Source organism: Salvelinus sp. IW2-2015, linkage group LG26, assembly GCF_002910315.2.
Source record: "Salvelinus sp. IW2-2015 linkage group LG26, ASM291031v2, whole genome shotgun sequence".
Lineage (NCBI taxonomy): Eukaryota > Metazoa > Chordata > Actinopteri > Salmoniformes > Salmonidae > Salvelinus > Salvelinus sp. IW2-2015.
The window spans coordinates 10,443,740-10,465,978 of record NC_036866.1 but is presented as its reverse complement, the minus strand read 5'-3'; the positions used below and the strand labels follow the sequence as shown (position 1 = coordinate 10,465,978).

Genomic DNA, 22,239 nt, shown 5'->3' with positions numbered 1-22,239 from the left:
AGTGATTTATTTCAGCTTTTATTTATTTCATCACATTCCCAGTGGGTCAGAAGTTTACATACACTCAATTAGTATTTGGTAGCATTGCCTTTAAATTGACTTCTTAGGGCTAGGCCCCTTCAACATTTTTGTCTGAATGACGTGCCCAAAGTAAACTGCCTGTTGCTCAGGCCCTGAAGCCAAGATATGCATATAATTGGTGCCATTGGAAAGAAAACACTTTGATATTTGTAGAAATGTTAAAATAATGTAGGAGAAAAAACAACTGGATTTCTTTTTGAGAGAATACTCTTAGAAAGGCAAGTAAAAGGTCATATTAAAAATTTGCTCCCTGGATGCAATTCCTACGGGTTCCACAGGGTGTCAGCAGTCTATGTTCAAGGTTTCAGGCTTGTAACTTAAGAAAGAAAGAAAGAAAGAAATCAGTTTTAGTACAGGGACACAGTCTTGGAAATTCGTGTTTGCGCGCGCCATGAAGACAGGACGCACCTGCTAAAATCGGTGTCCTTTTGAACATACTACTTTCCATATGAAATATTATAGTTTGATTACATTTTAGGTTATCTGAGGAGTAAATAGAAACGTATTTTGACTTGTTGAAACAAAGTTTAGGGGTAGATTTTCGGATTCCTTTCTCTGCATGTTGATCGAGTGGATTACTCAAATCGATGGCGCCAACTTAGACTTTTTGGGATATAAAGAAGGATTTTTATCTAATATAACAACACGACGTGTTATAGCAGGGACCCTTTGGATGACAAATCGGTGAAATATTTTCAAAAAGTAAGTGAATATTTAATCGTTATTTGTGAATGTATGGAACCTGTGCTGGTGTAAAAATATTTTGATGTGGAGCGCCGTCCTCAAACAATCGCATAGCATGTTTTCGCTGTAATAGCTACTGTAAATCGGACAGTGCAGTTAGATTAACAAGAATTTAAGCTTTCAGACGATATTACACTTATGTACCTAAAATGTTTAATATCAATCATTTTTATGATTATTTATTTGAATTGCGAGCCCTCCAATTTCACTGGAAGTTGTCCCGCTAGGGGGACACCTATCCCGAAATTGTTTAACGTGGGTCCAATGTTTTAGGTAGCCTTCCACAAGCTTCCCACAATAAGTTGGGTGAATTTTAGCTCTTTCCTCCTGACAGAGCTTGTGTAACTGAGTCAGGTTTGTAGGCCTCCTTGCTCGCACATTCCTTTTCAGTTCTGCCCACAAATTTTCCATGGGATTGAGGTCAGGGCTTTGTGATGGCCACTCCAATACCTTGACTTTGTTGTCCTTAAGCCATTTTGCCACAACTTTGGAAGTATGCTTTGGGTCATTGTCCATTTGGAAGACCCATTTGCGACCAAGCTTTAACTTCCTGACTGATGTCTTGCTTCAATATATCCACATAATTGTCCTGCCTCATGATGCCATCTATTTTGTGAAGTGCACCAGTCCCTCCTGCAGCAAAGCACCCCCACAACATGATGCTGCCACCCCCGTGCTTCACGGTTGGGATGGTGTTCTTCGGCTTGCAAGCTTCCCCCTTTTTCCTCCAAACATAATGATGGTCATTATCGTCAAACAGTTCTATTTTTGTTTCATCAAACCAGAGGACATTTCTCCAAAAAGTATGATCTTTGTTCCCGTGTGCAGTTGCAAACGTAGTCTGGCTTTTTTTTATGGTGGTTTTGGAGCATTGGCTTCTTCCTTGCTGAGCGGCCTTTCAGGTTATGTCGATTTATAGGACTCGTTTCACTGTGGATATAGATACTTTTGTACCCGTTTCCTCCAGTATCATCACAAGGTCCTTTGCTGTTCTAGGATTGATTTGCACCAAAGTATATTAATCTCTAGGAGACAGAACGCCTCTCCTTCCTGAGCGGTGTGACGGCTACGTGGTCCCATGGTGTTTATACTTGCGTACTATTGTTTGTACAGATGAACATGGTACCTTCAGGCGTTTGGAAATTGCTCCCAAGGATGAACCAGACTTGTGGAGGTCTACAATCTTTTCTTTTGATCTTCCCATGATGTCAAGTAAAAAGGCACTGAGTTTGAAGGTAGGCCTTGAAATACATCCACAGGTACACCTCTAATTGACTCAAATGATGTCAATTAGCCTATCAGAAGCTTCTAAAGCCATGACATCATTTTCTGGCATTTTCCAAGCTGTTTAAAGGCACAGTCAACTTAGTGTATGTAAACCTCTGACCCACTGGAATGATACAGTGAATTATAAGTGAAATCTGTCTATAAACAATTGTTGGAAAAATTACTTGTGTCATGCACAAAGTAGATGTCCTAACCAACTTGTCAAAACTATAGTTTGTTAACAAGAAATTTGTGGAGTGGTTGAAAATGTAGTTTTTAATGACTCCAACCTAATTGTATGTAAACTTCCGACTTCAACTGTATGTTTTTCCACCCTAGGGTCATGCCCTACTCATAAAAGGAAATTCTGAACTTGTATTATTCAAAAACATAAAATACCGTCAAATACTGTCATAACTTCTCTACAAAAAAAAGGTTTACCGTGATAACATATTTTGGTCATACGTGCGACTAGTAGGTAGCCAGGGTTAGGGTAAAGGACTAGGGTTAGGGAATATTCAGAGGTGGAATCTTTGTGGGAATTAACAGGAATATATGCAAGTTAATATTAATACCATTTAAATGTAGATGTTTTTTTTGCATTGATATAATTACCATATCATTTGGAAACGTGAACCTTTTACCTTATCATAAGTAGACATAATTGCAAGTTATTAAATCCTTCCAATAGACATTTTAAAAACGTTTTAGTTACGAATAGAACTTTAATTAAATGAGTTGACTCTTCACATGGAATGATTTCACTGAACAACAAAAGAAAGGGAATATTGAATGATCCCCACTGATCCATTGCATCTCCCAAAAACGGTTTCAACATACATCTGTAAAATTATAGTCTAGAAACTAAAGCTTTGGTTGTCTTCCTCTCAGGCTTCCATGTCTTCTCCCTGGACCTCCTCAATGAACACCTCTTGAACATCAGACTCTTGACGCCTCATCTTCATTGTCACTTTCCAACCTTGTTGAGGATGGCTCGTTGTCAGGCTCAAAAAGCCTAATTTGCCCGGATAGCCACCAATTTTTCAACCCTTGTATTGGTCAGCCTGTTGCATGCTTTGGTGTGTGTGTTCCCAAACAAGGATCAGTTGCACTCTGAGGTAGCTGATGTAGGTGGGATTTTGAGGATGATTGAGGCAACAGGGGAAAGAGCCTCAGATCCACGAAGTCCCTTCCAACAGCTGGCTGATGAGATATGCTGGCACGACTGCCATATTGTATCTCCATTCCAAAGCCCTTGCTTGGAAGTGTACTTTGCCAGACTGCCAAGAACCTTGCCCTCATCCAGGCCAAGGTGGCGGGACACATTAGTGATGACACCATAGGCCTTGTTGATCTCTGCGCCAGACAGGATGCTCTTGCCAGCATACTTGGGGTCCAACATGTACGCTGCGGCTTGTATGGGCTTCAGGCAGAAGTCTTCACACTTTTTGATGCATTTCAGAACTGCAGTTTCCTCTGCTTGGAGCAACAGTGAAGTGGGCAGGGCAGTACAGATTTCTTCTCCTACATCTGCAAGCAGAGTCTGAACATCAGACAGGATGACATTGTCTCCCTCAATCTGTGCAATGGCTACTGCTATAGGTTTCAGGAGTTTCAGGCTGCTTACCACTCTCTCCCAAAATACATCATCCAGGAGGATCCTCTTGATATTGGCACTGTGATATGGCCATTTCTTGGAGAGACTCCTTCCCCTCCAGGAGACTGTCAAACATGATGATAACACCACCCCAACGGGTGTTGCTGGGCAGCTTCAATGTTGTGCTCTTATTCTTCACACTTTGCTTGGTGAGTTAGATTGCTGCTATAACTTGATGACCCTTCACATACCTAACCATTTCCTTGGCTCTCTTGTAGAGAGCCATTGTTCAGTGCCATGATGTCCTTGAGGAGCAGATTCAATGCATGAGCAGCACAGTCAATGGGTGTGATGTGAGGGTAGGACTCCTCCACTTTAGACCAAGCAGCCTTCATGTTCACAGCATTGTCTGTCACCAGTGCAAATACCTTCTGTGGTCCAAGGTCATTGATGACATCTGCATTGTAGAGACCGGTGTGTCTGTTGTCCCTTGTATCTATGCTCTTGTAGAATGCTGGTTGAGGGGTGGAGATGATGTAGTTAATTATTCCTTGCTCACGAACATTCGACCACCCATCAGAGATGATTGCAATACAGTCTGCTATCTCTATGATTTGCTTGACCTTCACTTGAACTCTGTTGAACTCTGCATCCAGCAAATTAGTAGATAAAGCATGTCTGGTTGGAGGGGTGTATGCTGGGTGAAGAACATTCAGAAATCCCTTCCAATACACATTAGCATCAGAGGTGAACCAGTTGCATACACAGCTCGAGCAAGACATTCATCAGCATTTCTGACTACGTTCCTCCATTGAGTCAAAAACACTTCTGATTCCATGAGGACCATGAGCTGTTGTTATCGATAAGGTATCTGATTCATCATTTTCACCTCGAATAGAAGTACAGGGACTTTTGTCAGAGGTTGCTTGTTGTGAGCGCTGAGGGAACTTTATGCACTTGGCCAGATGATTCTGCATCTTTGTTGCATTCTTCACATATGATTTAGCACAGTATTTGCTAAATGTACACAGCTTTTCCTTCTACATTAGCTGCAGTGAAATGTCTCCACAAATCAGATAGTGCCCGTGGCATTTTCCTGTAAAGATTAGGGGAAAAAAATGTTTCCCCAAATACAATTCCATCTACGATAAATAGTTAAGGAATTTTACAGATGTATGTTGAAAACATTTTTGGGAGATGCGATGGATCATTGGGGATCATTCAATATTCCCTTTTGTTGTTCAGTGAAATCATCCCATGTGAAGAGTCCACTCAATCAATTAAAGTTATTTTCATAACTATGTTGTTTTTTATTTTTATTGGAAGGATTTAATAATTTGCAATTGTCTACTTATGATACGGTAAAAGGTTTATGTTTGTCTCCATATGATATGGTAAATATATCCAATGCAAATAAACATCTATATTTGAAATGGTATTAATATTAATTCCCATATATTCCCGTTAATTCCCACGGAAAGTTTCCACCTCTGAATATTCCCCAAAATGTGAAACCCTAATAGTGAATAATATGTTTTGAACATCAAATCACAATAATATTTCAGTATCAAATACATTATGTATTGGCACCTAAGAATCGTGATAATATCGTATCGTGAGGTCCCTGGCAATTCCCAGCCCTAATGTTTGCTCCCAAATATTCCAGCCCTGTCCGGTCTGTTCTAGTTCATCATTCATTCATTCATTCAGATGTCTGTGTGTATATGGTTCTGGTTTCAGTCGCTACACTAGTGGTGTGGTTGATTCATGTTCTGGTATGCACTGGGTTGGACACATACTCTGGGATATACTTTTCCTCTCGTACTGGGGAAGACTCACATTCTCATGTAGTGGTGTCATTGTGTTCTTGTTTCAATGAAGCTGTGCTCTGTGGGCTTGGTGACTTATCTGCAGAATGGAGAAGGAAGAACTGAAGATCGTGAATAAGGATGAGGAGGATGAGATGGTGTGTTTCCTTATTTTACCTCCTCGAGTTCTTTCCCTCCCGCTCTCTTTTCCCTCCCGCTCTCTTTTCCCTCCCGCTCTTCCTACCCCTCCTGCTCTCTCTCGCTCTTTCTTTCTCGCTCTCTCTCTCTTTCTGAATTGCACATATGCCAACGCCTAATAGTTTATTCAAATCAAATGGTATACAAACTCATGTTAAAACTTGACTCAAACTCCCCTGATGACCCCATATGAACTGCCGTTTTAACCGTCCCCTCTGGCCCCCGCTAGGAGCTCCAGGGGTACCGTGTGTGTCGGTGGCGTGTGGCAGTGGTGAGCCTGGGGGTGCTGTGTACAGGGGGTTTCCTCCTGCTGCTGCTCTACTGGATGCCAGAGTGGTGTGTGAAGGCCACCTGCACCCGGACCACCGTCAGAGAGGCCGAAGTGGTGCTGCTCCAATCAACCGTAGGCCAATGTCCTCTTCACCACGGCGGCAACCAATCTGAATATTTTCATAACACTTCATTTTAAAGTAGATGTATCAGCCACCAATTTGTAGTTTGTTAGCATATTTATAAGTATCTTATAAGACATTTATTAGTTCTTAATTAAGTGTTGTCTTATTCAAACATAAGTCATGTGTTACTGGACAATCCTTAATAACCACACCTCTCCACACCATTGAGCAAAAGTTTATAAGGATTTCCTGACACTATGGATTTGTGTAGGTTCATGAAATACAGCCAACATTCAACAAAAAATGTGACGTAAACAATTAGCATCGAAACTTCCATGGTAATCACAATGGCCACTTTCAGGACACACTTAACCCTTAAATACTTATTGGGAATCTTATCAATCATATCAATGTTCCTTCCTACTGTAGGATATGAGAGAAGTTGACTTAAGGTGTCAATCTGACTTTTTGCACCACCTGTACAAACACGTATAATGCATCAAATTCTAACTGTCCTTCACTGAATCATAGGCTCTTCACATACGAAGGAAATTTAGCTTCACTGTCCAAATATGTGAATACCAGAGAACCTGTCACCGCTGATGGTATATGTGTGTCTCAGGATGACTTTAAGCGCTGGTTCCTGGCCAAGGTGCGTGTGATGCTGGCCCCTGGAAAGAACCCCTTTGACAGCCTGGAGACTCAGACCACTCCCCCCATGGCTAATGGACACTCCCCCCACCCCTCGGACGGCTTCACCCAGGAGTTAATCAGGAAGTACGCAGAGTACCAACCCACTCAGGTAATACCACGCGATGGCACACACAATAACACACGTCTGTCTTTTTTGCTTTCTTTACCGGTTTCTTTCTCACATACACTCACGCTCAAAAACATACACCTTTATGGTCAATGAAATGGGGAGGGAAAAGCACAAATCAAAAAAGTTTCTGCCTTAGTTATTTTTGATAACATTTTTATTTCTTTCTCCCTTCAGATTCGCTATTTTACACTCCATAGCACCAAGTACTACTGGAACGACGAGGTCCAAAATTTTGAAGTATTAACGTAAGAAATTTAACAGACCATTATTATAGCCAGTGACCTGGATACTTTCCAAATGGTTTGTGTAATGCGTGTCCAAGTAAATGTTCTGATGGAGGCCTCGTTTCCCTTCTTTCACTCACTCACTCACTCACTCACACACACACACACACTCACACACACACACACACACACACCACAGGGGCCTGGAGGACCGAGAGGTGACCTGTTCCACCGTCCACTCAGAGCACAGCACGGGGCTCACCAGCAACCAGCAGGAGTACAGGTAAGTTATACCAAACACCTTGTACAGAGTGAAAGGTCATGATGGTTTGAGCAATGTGATGTGTTGAGGTTAAATTCACCCCATAGGAATGCTTGGTTTTGGTGCATTAGCTAAGTCACTCAAAGGTGGTACTGATACCAGCAAAATGTATATTGTTACTCTATTACACTTAACCCTGACCTTCCTACGGTAGATTCATTACCCCCATCCCCCAGTGCCAGACTTCACGGTTGAAAGCAGATACTGTTATACCACTGCAGGCTACAGCAGCCTCTCTGTCACCTTAGACGCCCAGACTTCCAATGCCCAGTCACCTTACAAAGCCCTGACAACACCTTCTAATAGCCCTGTTGGATGTCAGTCTGCTCAGAGCTGGCCTTCTGTTCCCCATGTGTCACTCACCCAGCATCTAGAGGGAGGTAGGGTGTGTTCATGTGTGTGACTCTGACCTACTTAATGTAGCACTGTCAGTGTCACACCTTATCAATGGTTTTATTAGACACATTGTGACTGTGTGTGTGAGAGACAAACATTTGTTATAAAGTTGAATGTTGTTAGTTTGAACTGTAAATGTTCAACCTTCTCTCGTGCTTTCCCACAGGAGACTGTTTTTCGGAGTGAATGAAATTGCAGTGAAAGTGCCTTCCGTTTTCAAGCTGCTAATCAAAGAGGTAGGAGAGGTTTTGAGTGTAAATGGGAATAAGGTGTTCATACCCACTACTTTAAGGATGCTTGATTTTCTTACCAGAGCTCAATTTCTCTGACACCTAATTGATAACATAAGTCTATATGAATTATTTACATCCAAAGGTGCCTATCGAAATCAATAGCTAATTTAGCTGAGATAATGATCAAGATAATGAGCTTCTGTGCCTGACATTCTAATGGGAAAGTTCTGTTGAATGGAATTTTTTTCTGACCGGACAGATTTAGATTCTGAGTTGTTGCAGGGAGGTTGTCTTTAGTCTAATGAGTGAACACTGTGAACAGGGCCAACAATGGCAGTAAAAACAGCATTTTCCACCTCCGCAGTTCCTCTCAGCTCCTTATTGTCTTTCTATCTCTCTGACGTCTCTCTCGCTCTCTTTGACCCCACGGTCTCTGCGACAGTCTCCATGTCTCTGTTTGTCTCCCTCTCTCTCTGTCTGCTGCACTCTCTGTATAAATAAACAAATTGAACCATATGTGTCAAGAGATATTTCACATTTATACCCTTTTCACACTATTGAGCCAAACATGATATATTATGGTTAGTCTGCTATAGGGCTTAATCAGGCATTATTCTAGTGAATGTCAAAGCTTTTTGTTTTGAAGAAGTTGTTTGACATGCTTCTTTCTTTCTTTCCCTCCTGCAGGTTCTCAACCCTTTCTACATCTTCCAGCTCTTCAGTGTGATCCTGTGGAGTGCTGATGAGTACTACTACTATGCCGCAGCCATCGTCTTTATGTCGGTCATTTCCATAGCTACCTCGCTGTACACCATCAAAAAGGTACGTCTGTCCCCGCCTCTTGGTCTCCTCTATCCCTTTTTGTCTGTCTTCCCTTTCTAACTCTTTCTCAACCCTTCTCATCCCCAATCTTATTATTCCTTCCACAATTTGGAAAAATGTATTCAATACAAAAGGTGAGTCTGGGGCCTTTCTGAACTGGCTGGAACCAGGCTGAACTAGGCACATCTGGACTAAAACAGACTTTAGCCCCCTCCCCACTCTAGGGCCCTGGGTTCACCCCCTTACAATCACACTGTATAAGTAGAGAGATGGAGGGAGGTGAAGGGGTGGAGGCTTCTCCTGGGGCCCTAGGTTTACACAAAGAGAAGGAGAAATCCCCCTTAGAATCACACAGCATATGGAAGAGGGAGATCAAGAGAGAGGTTGGATGGATGATAGATGGATGGGGAGGGGGCAGCAAAGTCTTGTCTGGAAATTTCAAGGGACATTGAGAATCTATTAACTAGAGGCCTGTTTTTGTAGCACCTGATGGTGGTTATGCTTATTGGCTGTTCTCTCCTTTTCAGCAATACGTCACGCTTCATGACATGGTGTCAGCACACAGTATTGTCCGAGTTTCAGTCTGCAGAGCCAGCAACGGTTTGTCTAATATACCTCACTAAGATTTCATGCACTTTGACTAGTGTTCAATTCACCAGTAGAACGGCACACTTATCCGTGTGTGTGTGTGTGTGTGTGTGCGCTCCCACGGCGGGCTCAGGCTGTGCATGTGATGCCTCAGCATTTTCCCCCTGCTGCCCAGATGGGCGTGAGTAATGAGAGATGTTCTGAACAAGACTGGGGCTCTGACGCACAGAATACCTCTCTTTTATCCTCCCTTCCTTCCACTCCTCTCTCCCTCTGTACTGTCCCTGCATTCCCCTCCTCTCTCTCCCTCTCCCCTCTCTCCACATCTGCTCTCCCCTCTCTCCACACCTGCTCTCCCCTCTGTTGAATCCTAAGACATCGAGGAGGCCCTGTCCACTGACCTGGTGCCTGGCGACGTCATGGTCATCCCTAGCAACGGGACCATTATGCCCTGCGACGCGGTGCTGGTCAGCGGCACCTGCATCGTCAACGAGAGCATGCTGACAGGTGAGACTTGGAGATTCTGCCTTCTCGCTCTCTGTCACTGCTGGTCACTTGCCAAATACAAAATTCAAAAATATATTTATTTGACATTTGTGCAAAGCCTCACACAACACTACACTCTGTAAATACCTGGCTCTTCCTCCTCCCCCAAGGCGAGAGTGTGCCAGTCACCAAGACCAACCTCCCCAACCCGGGCGAAGGGGACAAGGAGGGTGACGCAGCTTACAGCATGGAGGAGCACAAGAGACACACCCTCTTCTGTGGCACGCACGTCATACAGACCCGCTTCTACTCAGGGGAGCTGGTCAAGGCAGTGGTGGTCCGCACAGGTTAGCCGTCTGTGTGTCCGTTCGTGTCCTCAGTCACAACACACACAGTATACCTTTTCAAATTGTTGTACGATCATGATCTGATTTTGGATAATAAAATAAGGAGCGTTTACCATATTCTGAATGTAGCTCCTCCTCCATCCCCCCCAGGTTTCAGCACGGCTAAGGGCCAGCTGGTGCGCTCCATCCTGTACCCCAAGCCCACCGACTTCAAGCTGTACCGCGACGCCTACCTCTTCCTGCTGTGCCTGGTGGCTATAGCTGGCATCGGCTTTGTCTACTCCATCGTCCTCAGCATCATGAACAATGTACTGGGCCACACAGTACACTATACTCTGGCTGGGCTACTGCAGGGCTGGGGAGGGAGTGGGAGGGAGAGTGTACAAGGTTTCTAGGTCACAGTGGACTATTATGGCTGGTTAGCTTCACAACCAATTCAATCCCTACATTAACCCCTGCTGTATTGTCATTATTTTCCTTACCTTCTCTACTGTACCCCAGGTGCCAGCCAAGACCATCATCATTGAGTCTCTGGACATCATCACCATCACCGTGCCCCCCGCGCTGCCCGCTGCCATGACGGCGGGCATCGTTTACGCCCAGCGCCGCCTCAAACGCATCGGCATCTTCTGCATCAGCCCCCAGAGGATCAACATCTGTGGCCAGCTCAACCTGGTCTGCTTCGACAAGGTGGACACACACACACATACACACACACACATTGGTAGAGGAGAGGCTGTGCTGGGGAAACTAGTCGTGGTGTGGTGATCCGGTATGGTAATTGCCCTGCTCAACAGTTAGTGCTATTTATCTCCCCTATTCACTTTGTGCCTTTGTCCTCAGACAGGTACACTCACAGAGGATGGATTAGACCTGTGGGGAGTCCAGAGAGTGGAGAAGGGGACTTTCCACCTGTCAGAGGAGAATGCCTATAAGGACACTCTGGTTAAGTCCCAGTTTGTAGCCTGCATGGCCACCTGCCACTCTCTTACCAATATCGATGGAAAGCTGTCCGGAGACCCTCTGGATCTGAAGATGTTCGAGGCCACAGGCTGGGTGAGTGACTGAAACTTTACCCTTAATCTCTAACCTGTGTGTCCTTCACTCTTTCTTTACCCAAACAATGTCTTTCATGCTCAGAAATGTTGACTCAAAATATGTTGCTTTGAGAGATTCTCCGGCCTTCTATTTTCAGACATACATTTGCTTCTCCCTGACTTTCAATGTTGTTCCGATCACACTTATGGTATCCATTTTGAGATGCTGGTCAGCTGAAATCTTGACTTTCGATGCCGCTTAGATTTTCTAATGTTGACTCCTCTCCTGACAGTGTCCTCTCTCCTACCTCCTCTCCCTGTCAGATCCTGGAGGAGGCCACTGAGGAGGAGACCTCCCTCCACAACCGTATCATGCCCACCGTGGTGCGGCCCCCCAAGCAACTGATGCCCCCCGAGCCTGTCGTGTCACCTGAACAGGACATGGTACGAACAGGTTACCCCTCCTGAGAGCAAGGCTCAGTGCTGCCCCCAATGGACACCCACCCTCAGCATTGATCATGTCTCCCTCATCATGTTGATTTGGTCTGTTGCTGTTAGCTCTTGGTCATGTGTAAACGTTTAAGTTCATGTTAATCATAGTTCTGAATGGTATCTGGGTTTTCTATGTTCACATTCTATGTTCCTCTCGCATTCGTTGAAATGCACTGTTTGATTGTACATTCACTCTATTTTCTTCTCTTTCACATTGTAGGAGCTGTATGAGTTGTCGGTAAGTAGTGCAATCTCAAGTTTGGAATATTTATTGTACCTTTACATAGAGGTGAAAGATCTGGAGGTTAAAGGTCATTCTGTGTGTTGTGTCCTCATGCAGTCGGCCTATGAGATTGGTATCGTGCGTCAGTTCCCCTTCTCCTCGGCGCTGCAGAGGATGTGTGTGGTGGCCCGTCTGCTGGGGGAGAAGCGCATGGACGCCTACCTCAAGGGGGCGCCAGAGGTCGTGGCCAGCCTCTGCAAGAAAGACACTGGTTGGTCTCTTAACTGTTTACTCTGAATGTGCCTATATACTTTGCAGACGCTCCTATTGAGAAGAAGTTACGGTCAGTATAGTAACGAACGAATGCTCTGCTACTGAATTGTTAGTCCCTTGGTCTAACCAAGTGAGATAATCGACCGCTTTGATGTCAACGGTGTAGGGGCATGATCACAAAGTTTCAAAGGTTTACTGCCTGGAATCTTGTCTTTTCCTTCATTTCCAAGAAGTTTCTGAACCCATCTCTCACTCTCACACACACACAAAAAGTCTATTTAAGGGCTTTATTGGCATGGGAAACCAATGTTTACTTTGTCAAAGCAAGTGAAATGGATAATAAACTATAAAACATTTGCTGTGAACATTACACTTACAAAAGCACCAAAAGAATAGACATTTCAATGTCATATGTCTAAACTCAGCAAAAAAAAGAAATGTCCTCTGTCAACTGGGTTTATTTTCAGCAAACTTAACATGTGTAAATATTTGTATGAACATAACAAGATTCAACAACTGAGACAAACTGAACAAGTTCCACAGACATGTGACTAACATAAATGGAATAATGTGTCCCTGAACATAAGGTGGGGTCAAAATCAGAAGTAACAGTCAGTATCTGGTGTGGCCACCAGCTGCATTAAGTACTGCAGTGCATCTCCTCCTCATGTACTGCACCAGATTTTCCCGTTCTTGCTGTGAGATGTTACCCCACGCTTCCACCAAGGCACCTGCGAGTTCCCGGACATTTCTGGGAGGAATGGCCCTAGCCCTCACCCTCCGATCCAACAGGTCCCAGACGTACTCAATGGGATTGAGAGCCGGGCTCTTCGCTGGCCATGGCAGAACACTGACATTCCTGTCTTGCAGGAAATCATGCACAGAATGAGCAGTATGGCTGGTGGCATTGTCATGCTGGAGGGTCATGTCAGGATGAGCCTGCAGGAAGGGTACCACATGAGGGAGGAGGATATCTTCCCTGTAACGCATAGCGTTGAGATTGCCTGCAATGACAAGCTCAGTCCGATGATGCTGTGACACACCGCTCCAGACCATGACGAACGCTCGACCTCCAAATCGATCCCGCTCCAGAGTACAGGCCTCGGTGTTATGCTCATTCCTTCGACGATAAACGTGAATCCGACCATCACCCCATGTGAGACAAAACCGCAACTCGTCAGTGAAGAGCACTTTTTGCCAGTCTTGTCTGGTCCAGCAACAGTGGGTTTGTGCCCATAGGCGACGTTGTTGCCAGTGATGTCTGGTGAGGACCTGCCTTACAATAGGCCTACAAGCCCTCAGTTGAGCCTCTCTCAGCCAATTGCGAACAGTCTGAGCACTGATGGAGGGATTGTGCGTTCCTGGTGTAACTCGGGCAGTTGTTGTTGCCATCCTGTACCTGTCCCGCAGGTGTGATGTTCGGATGTACCGATCCTGTGCATGTGTTGTTACACGTGGTCTGCCACTGCGAGGACGATCAGCTGTCCGTCTTGTCTCCCTGTAGCGCTGTCTTAGGCATCTCACAGTACGAACATTGCAATTTATTGCCCTGGCCACATCTGCAGTCCTCATGCCTCCTTGCAGCATGCCTAAGGCACGTTCATGCAGATGAGCAGGGACCTTGGGCATCTTTCTTTTGGTGTTTTTCAGAGTCAGTAGAAAGGCCTCTTTCGTGTCCTAAGTTTTCATAACTGACTTAATTGCCTGCCGTCTGTAAGCTTTTAGTGTCTTAACCTCTCTTGGGTACGTGAGACGTTAGCGTCCCACCTCTTAGACAGCCAGTGAAACTACTGTGCGCCAAATTCAAATACAGAAATACTCATTGTAAAAATTCAGAAAACAAAACATATTTTACATAGGTTTAAAAATTAACTTCTTGTGAATCCAACCACGGCGTCAGATTTTTAAAATGCTTTACTGCGAAAGCATACCGTACGACTATTTGAGTTCATAGCCCAGCAGACAAATCATTACAAACAGTAACCAGCCAAGTAGAAGAGTTACACAAGTCAGAAATAGAGATAAAATGAATCCCTTACCTTTGATGATCTTCATATGGTTGCACTCAGCAGACATTGATGTTCCTTTTGTTCGATAAACTCTCTTTATATCCAAAAACCTCCGTTTTGTTCCCGCGTTTTCTTCAGTAATCCACAGGCTCAAACGCAGTCAAAACAGGCAGACAAAAAATCCAAATTGTATCCGTAAAGTTCATAGAAACATGTCAAACGATGTTTATATTCAATCCTTAGGTTGTTTTTAGCCTAAATAATCGATAATATTTCAACCGGACAATAATGTCGTCAATATAAAATGTAAACAAGAAAGGCACTCTCTCGGTCTCGCGCATGAAAAAGCTCTGACACTTTAGGGTCCACTCATTCAGACTGCTCTTACTTCCTAATTTTTCAGAATACAAGCCTGAAACAATTTCTAAAGACTGTTGACATCTAGTGGAAGGCATAGGAACTGCAATTTGAGTCCTGTCAATGGATACTGTAATGGCATTGAATAGAAAACTACAAAACCAAAAAAAGAACTACTTCCCGAATGGATTTTTCTCAGGTTTTTGCCAGCCAAATCAGTTCTGTTATACTCATAGACACTATTTTAACAGTTTGGAAACTTTAGAGTGTTTTCTATCCAAATCTACCAGTTATATGCATATCATATCTTCTGGGCCCGAGAAGCAGGCAGTTTAATTTGGGCATGCTTTTCATCCAAAATYCCGAATGCTACCCTAGAGAAGTTAACGACCGGTCCACATGTGCATGTTCATTAATTGTTTATGGTTCATTGAACAAGCTTGGGAAACAGTGTTTAAACCCTTTACAATGAAGATCTGTGAAGTTATTTAGATTTTTCGAATTATCTTTGAAAGACAAGGTCCTGGAAAAAGGGACGTTTCTTTTTTTTGCTGAGTTTATACAGTGTTGTAATGATGTGCAAATAGTTAAAGTACAAAAGGGAAAATGAATAAACTTAAATATAGGTTGTATTTACAATGTTTTTTGTTCTTCACTGGTTACCCTTTTTCTTGTGGCAAAAGGTCACAAATCTGCTGTGATGGCACACTGTGGTATTTCACCCAGTCGATATGGGACTTTATCAACATTGGATTTGTTCTTTAATTCTTTGTGGGTCTGTGTAATCTGAGGGAAATATGTGGCTCTAAAAAGGTCATACATTGGCAGGAGATTAGGAAGTGTAGCTCAGTTTGCACCTCATTTTGTGGGCAGTGTGCACATAAACCTGGCTCTCAAGAGAATAGCAAGGCTATGCTCACTGACTCTGTACATAGTCAAAGCTTTTTTTAAATTATTTTTTATTTCATCTTTATTTAACCAGGTAGGCTAGTTGAGAACAAGTTCTCATTTGCAACTGCGACCTGGCCAAGATAAAGCATAGCAATTCGACACATACAACAACACAGAGTTACACATGGAATAAACAAAACATACAGTCAATAATACAGTAGAAAAATAAGTCTATATACAATGTGAGCAAATGAGGTGAGATAAGGGAGGTAAAGGCAAAAAATGGCCATGGTTGCGAGGTAAATACAATATAGCAAGTAAAACACTGGAATGGTAGATTTGCAGTGGAAGAATGTGCAAAGTAGAACTAGAAATAATGGGGTGCAAAGGAGCCAAATAAATAAATACAGTAGGGAGGTAGTTGTTTGGGCTAAATTATAGATGGGCTATGTATGGGTGCAGTAATCTGTGAGCTGCTCTGACAGCTGGTGCTTAAAGCTAGTGAGGGAGATAAGTGTTTCCAGCTTCAGAGATTTTTGCAGTTCGTTCCTGTCATTGGCAGCAGAGAACTGGAAGGAAAGACGACCAAAGGAGGAATTTGCTTTGGGGGTGACCGGTGAGATATACCTGCTGGAGCGCGTGCTACGAGTGGGTGCTGCTAAGGTGACCAGTGAGCTGAGATAAGGTGGGGCTTTACCTAGCAGAGACTTGTAGATAACCTGTAGCCAGTGGGTTTGGCAACGAGTATGACGCAAGGGCCAACCAACGAGAGCGTACAGGTTGCAATGGTGGGTAGTGTATGGGGCTTTGGTGACAAAACGGATGGCACTGTGATAGACTGCATCCAGTTTGTTGAGTAGAGTGTTGGAGGCTATTTGATAGATGACATCACTGAAGTCGAGGATCGGTAGGATGGTCAGTTTTACGAGGGTATGTTTGGCAGCATGCTTTGTTGCGATATAGGAAGCCGATTCATTCTAGATTTAATTTTGGATTGGAGATGCTTAATGTGAGTCTGGAAGGAGAGTTTACAGTCTAACCAGACACCTAGGTATTTGTAGTGTCCACGTCAGAGCCGTCCAGAGTAGTGATGCTGGACGGGCGAGCAGGTGCGGACAGTGATCGGTTGAATAGCATGCATTTAGTTTTACTTGCGTTTAAGAGCAGTTGGAGGCCACGGAAGGAGAGTTGTATGGCATTGAAGCTCGTCTGGAGGTTTGTTAACACAGTGTCCAAAGAGAGGCCAGAAGTATACAGAATGGTGTCGTCTGCGTAGAGGTGTATCAGAGACTCACCAGCAGCAAGAGCGACATCATTGATGTATACAGAGAAGAGAGTCGGCCCGAGAATTGAACCCTGTGGCACCCCCATAGACTGCCAGAGGTCCGGACAACAGGCCCTCCGATTTGACACACTGAAGTCTATCAGAGAAGTAGTTGGTAAACCAGCCGAGGCAATCATTTGAGAAACCAAGGCTGTCGAGTCTGCCAATAAGAATGTGGTGATTGACAGAGTCGAAAGCCTTGGCCAGGTCGATGAATACGGCTGCGCAGTAATGTGTCTTATCGATGGCGGTTATGATGTCGTTTAGGACCTTGAGCATGGCTGAGGTGCACCCATGACCAGCTCTGAAAGCAGATTGCATAGCGGAGAAGGTACGGTGGGATTCGAAATGGTCGGTAATCTGTTTGTTAACTTGGCTTTCGAAGACCTTAGAAAGACAGGGTAGGATAGATATAGGTCTGTAGCAGTTTGGGTCTAGAGTGTCACCCCCTTTCCTTAAGTTTGGGTCAGTCACAGTGGTCAGGTATTCTGCCACTGTGTACTCTCTGTTTAGGGCCAAATAGCATTGTAGTTTGCTCTGTTTTTTGGTAAATTCTTTCCCATGTGTCAAGTAATTATCTTTTTGTTTTCTCATGATTTGGTTGGGTCTAATTCTCCTGTCTGTGTGTCTGTCTGTGTCTCGCTCTGTGTCTCTCTCTCTCTGTGTCTGTGTCTCTCTCTGTCTGTGTGTCTGTCTCTGTCTCACTCTCTCTTTGTCTGTTTCTCTCCCTCTCTGTTTGTGTCTCTCTCTCGCTGTCTGTGTCTCTCTCTCTCTCTTTCTGTCTGTATCTCTCTCTCTGTCTGTGTGTGTTTCTCTGTCTGTTTGTGTCTCTGTGTGTATAGTTCCAGAAGACTTTGCAGAGGTTCTGGAGGACTACACCAAGCAGGGCTTCCGGGTCATCGCCTTGGCCCACCGCCGCCTCGAGTCCAAACTCACCTGGCACAAAGTACAGAACGTCAACAGGGATCAGATGGAGGCCAACATGGAGTTCCTGGGGCTGATCATCATGCAGAACAAGCTGAAGGCTGAGACCTCTGGGGTACTGCAGGACCTCCACAGGGCACACATCCGCACCGTCATGGTCACTGGTGAGAAAGCTGGCACACCAACATGTTTAACATATAAACAGACATTCAGTAACACACTAAATCTATCCTTCCTCCCTGCAGTAGACTTAACTTTTTGATTTCGTTTTCAAAGTTTGATGGAGTTATTCCTGGAATCCTGACGAATAAAGTTCTGGGTCTTGCAGCTTAATGCGGATTAGTGGGACGCTAGCGTCCCATTTTGACAACTTCCGGTGAAATTGCAGAGCTCCAAATTCAAATTAAATTACTATAAATATTAAACTTTCATGAAATCACAAGTCCAATACATCACAATAAAGCTTCACTTGTTGTTAATCCAGCCGACGTGTCAGATTTCAAAAAGGCTTTACGGCGAAAGCAAACCATGCGATTATCTGAGGACAGTGCCCAGCACACAAATGCATAACAAATCATTTTCAACCAGGGAGTTGCGACACGAAAGTCAGAAATAGCGATATAATATATGCCTTACCTTTGAAGATCTTCTTCTGCTGGCACTCCAAAAGGTCCCAGTTACATTACAAATGGTCCTTTTGTTCGATAATGTCCTTCTTTATATCTATAAAAACTCAGTTTAGCTGGCGGGCTTCAGTCAAGATTCCACTTGGTTTCCCTCCTTGAAAATGTATACAAAATGAATCCTAAACGTTACCAATAAACTTATCCAAACAAGTCAATCAACGTTTATAATCAAACCTTAGGTACCCTAATACGCAAATAAACGATAAAATTTAAGACGGAGAATTGTTATTGTCTTTACCGCAGAAAAATACCAAAGAACGCGCTCTCATTCACGCGCTTGGAAACACTACAGCCAAAATGGGAGCCACCTAGAAAAACTATAATTTCTGGCAAATTTTTCGAAAAACCAGCCTGAAACTCTTTCTAAAGACTGTTAACATCTAGTGGAAGCCTTAGGAACTGCAATCTGGAACGATTTTGCCCTATTATAAAAGTGCCAGCCATTGGAAACAGTGGTAGGCTGAATTCTTTTTTTCTTGGATGGTTTGTCCTCAGGGTTTCGCCTGCCAAATCAGTTCTGTTTTACTCACAGACATTACTAGAAACGTTAGAGTGTTTTCTATCCAAATCTTCCAATTATATGCATATCCTAGCTTCTCAGCCTGAGTAGCAGGCAGTGTACTTTGGGCACACTTTTCATCCGGATGTCAAAATACCGCCCCCTAACCCAAAGAAGTTAACCTCTAACGAGTCACAAACCCGGATCCGGGATCCCCCCCCATCGAAAAAGCTGACTAGCATAGCCTAGCCTAACGCCACAGGGATATCATATAACATAATTTTCATGAAATCACAAGTCCAATACAGCAAATGAAAGATAAACATCTTGTGAATCCAGCCATCATTTCCGATTTTTAAAATGTTTTACAGCGAAAACACAATGTATTTCTATTAGCTAACCACAATAGCAAAAGACTCAACCGCATATTTTCACAATTTTTCTACCGCATAGGTAGCTATCACAAAACCGACCAAATAGAGATATAATTAGTCACTAAGAAACAACTTCATTAGATGACAGTCTTATAACATGTTATACAATAAATCTATGTTTTGTTCGAAAATGTGCATATTTGAGGTATAAATCATAGTTTTACATTGCAGCTACCATCAAAAATATCACCAAAGCAGCCAGAATAATTACAGAGAGCAACGTGAAATACCTAAATACTCATCATAAAACATTTRTGAWAAATACATGSTGTACAGCAAATGAAAGATAAACATCKTGTGAATCCAGCCAATATTTCMGATTTTTTAAGTGTTTTAYAGCRAAAACACAATATAGCATTATATTAGCTTACCACAATAGCCAAACACACAACCACATTCATTCACCGCAAAGATAGCATTCGCAAAAACCAGCAAAAGATATAAAATTAATCACTAACCTTGACCAACTTCATCAGATGACAGTCTTATAACATCATGTTACACAATACATATATGTTTTGTTCGAAAATGTGCATATTTAGAGGTACAAATCTTGGTTTTACATTGTGAATACGTAGCCAAAATGCACAAAATTCTCCGGAGATATTTTGGACAGTCACCTAATCTAATCAAAAAACTCATCATAAACTTTACTAAAAAATACATGTTGGACAGCAAATGAAAGATACACTAGTTCTTAATGCAATCGGCGTGTTAGATATTTAAAAATAACTTTACCATAACAAACAGCTTACGTTATAGCGAGACAGCGCCCGCAAAAAGGAAGGAAAATAGGACTAAACATTTTCCACAGAAATACGAAATAACATCATAAATGGTTCTTACTTTTGCTGAGCTTCCATCAGAATCTTGTACAAGGAGTCCTTTGTCCAGAATAAATCGTTGTTTGGTTTTAGAATGTCCTCTTCTCCTGTCGAATTAGCAACATTAGCTAGCCATGTGGCGCGAACATGCCCAAATTCTCCTGACGCAAAGAAAGGAAAATTCCAAAACTCGCAATAAACGTTGATAAACTGATACAACTCGGTTGAAAAAAACTACTTTATGATGTTTTTATCACATCTATCAAATAAAATCAGAGCCGGAGACATCCACCGTCTATACCGAACGCTTTTCAGAAGCCAATGCTGATGTCCTTCCCGCGCCTAGGTAGAGAAAGGAAATTGTGGTCACGTCATTCCAAGAGCTCTTGTTCGACCTCAGATCAAGCTAGACACCCCATTCCACTTCCACTGCCTGTTGACATCTAGTGGAAGGCGTATGCAGTGCATGCAAATCCATAGAAATTAGGCAATTGAATAGGCAGGCCCTGGAACAGAGCATCGTTTTCAGATTTTTCACTTCCTATCTGGAAGTTTGCTGCCAAATGAGTTCTGTTTTACTCACAGATATAATTCAAACAGTTTTAGAAACTTGAGAGTGTTTTCTATCCAATAGTAATAATAATATGCATATTGTACGATCTAGAATAGAGTACGAGGCCGTTTAAATTGGGCACGATTTTTTCCAAAGTGGAAATAGCGCCCCCTATTGACAAGAAGTTTTAAGGGCATCATACACTGAGTATACCAAACATTAGGAACACCTTCATAATATTGAGTTGCACCCCTCCCCCCCAGTGACATCAATAAGGGATCATAGTTTTCACCTGGATTAATCTGGTCAGTCTGTCATTGAAAGTGTGTTTTAATGTTTTGTATACTCAGTGTAAAACATCTCTCCTCAAGGTGACAACATGTTAACGGCCATCTCGGTGGCTAGGGACTGTGGCATGATTCCCCCTCAGGACCAGGTCATCATCGCCGACGCGCTGTCCCCTAAAGATGGCCAGGCAGCCAAGATCACTTGGCGCTACGCAGACAACCCCAGCAAACACGTGGGCAAAGCCCCACGCCTGGAGGTGAGGGACCCCTGGTGGTGGGTGTGGCTCATTACAGCTCCGACAGACACATACACACAAACGTACACACACACTGATCCCCCTCAGATCCATGCAGGAAAACATCAGAACTCAGAAATTGCCCAGTGAGCACACGCAGCAGGAATGGATGAATGAATGTGTGTGTTCTGTGTTCCAGACACTGGCACACACAGAGATCACACAGCCAGTCAGTCATTGTGTCAGATTGTGTCTAGATGCTATCAGGGATATGTATATTTAGTGGCATACCTCGAGGTCTCCACATCAGTTTATATGGAAAATTAAGTTATTCGTCTCTAGCTTGAACGATTGTTAATCTACATAAGCCATGTTGTACCATTCAATCATTTACAAGATGTCATTCTTCCCTTGCTCACCTGCACCTGCTTTTCCCCGCCCCTTCCTGTCCCAACAGGAAGTAGAGATCAATCTAGAGGATGTGCGTCACACTCACAAGCCTCAGGACCAGTATCACTTTGCTATGAGTGGCAAGTCCTTCGCTGTCATCACCGAGCACTTTCAGGACCTGCTGCAGAAGGTACACCACCCCTCCATTCCCCTATAAACGCATAGCTACGGCTGTTGTGATTTGGTTGTGTCTAATGCATTGTTGTTGACCTATCTGGTGTAGTTGGTGCTGCATGGCACCGTGTTTGCCAGAATGGCCCCCGACCAGAAGACCGAGCTCATTGAGGCACTGCAGAGTGTGGAGTGAGTAGAAACACTGTTGACTCAGTACACACTCTCACCCTCTTCATAGATCTGTTCAAATATTTAAAAAACATTTCATTAATTACATTTACAACAGTCAAATGAAC

The 22,239-nt window shown here is 43.4% G+C and overlaps 1 protein-coding gene across 7 annotated transcripts in view; it reads left to right on the top strand.

Moving 5' to 3' along the window:
* The window catches only part of LOC111952586 (polyamine-transporting ATPase 13A3), a 70,156-nt gene that overhangs the window by 31,761 nt on the left and 16,156 nt on the right, over nt 1-22,239 (top strand). For all 7 annotated transcript variants that reach the window (XM_070435108.1, XM_023971416.2, XM_023971415.2 and 4 more), the window contains 20 exons: nt 5,570-5,654; nt 5,924-6,097; nt 6,712-6,891; nt 7,087-7,157; nt 7,336-7,419; nt 8,021-8,090; nt 8,775-8,909; nt 9,437-9,509; nt 9,873-10,004; nt 10,154-10,330; nt 10,481-10,638; nt 10,832-11,020; nt 11,174-11,386; nt 11,692-11,811; nt 12,080-12,097; nt 12,200-12,353; nt 17,779-18,024; nt 21,228-21,400; nt 21,837-21,959; nt 22,053-22,132. In XM_070435108.1, the coding sequence (XP_070291209.1) occupies nt 5,604-5,654; nt 5,924-6,097; nt 6,712-6,891; nt 7,087-7,157; nt 7,336-7,419; nt 8,021-8,090; nt 8,775-8,909; nt 9,437-9,509; nt 9,873-10,004; nt 10,154-10,330; nt 10,481-10,638; nt 10,832-11,020; nt 11,174-11,386; nt 11,692-11,811; nt 12,080-12,097; nt 12,200-12,353; nt 17,779-18,024; nt 21,228-21,400; nt 21,837-21,959; nt 22,053-22,132 (2,621 nt within the window). In that variant the 5' untranslated portion in view covers nt 5,570-5,603. The remainder of the gene's footprint in view (nt 1-5,569; nt 5,655-5,923; nt 6,098-6,711; nt 6,892-7,086; nt 7,158-7,335; nt 7,420-8,020; nt 8,091-8,774; nt 8,910-9,436; nt 9,510-9,872; nt 10,005-10,153; nt 10,331-10,480; nt 10,639-10,831; nt 11,021-11,173; nt 11,387-11,691; nt 11,812-12,079; nt 12,098-12,199; nt 12,354-17,778; nt 18,025-21,227; nt 21,401-21,836; nt 21,960-22,052; nt 22,133-22,239) is intronic.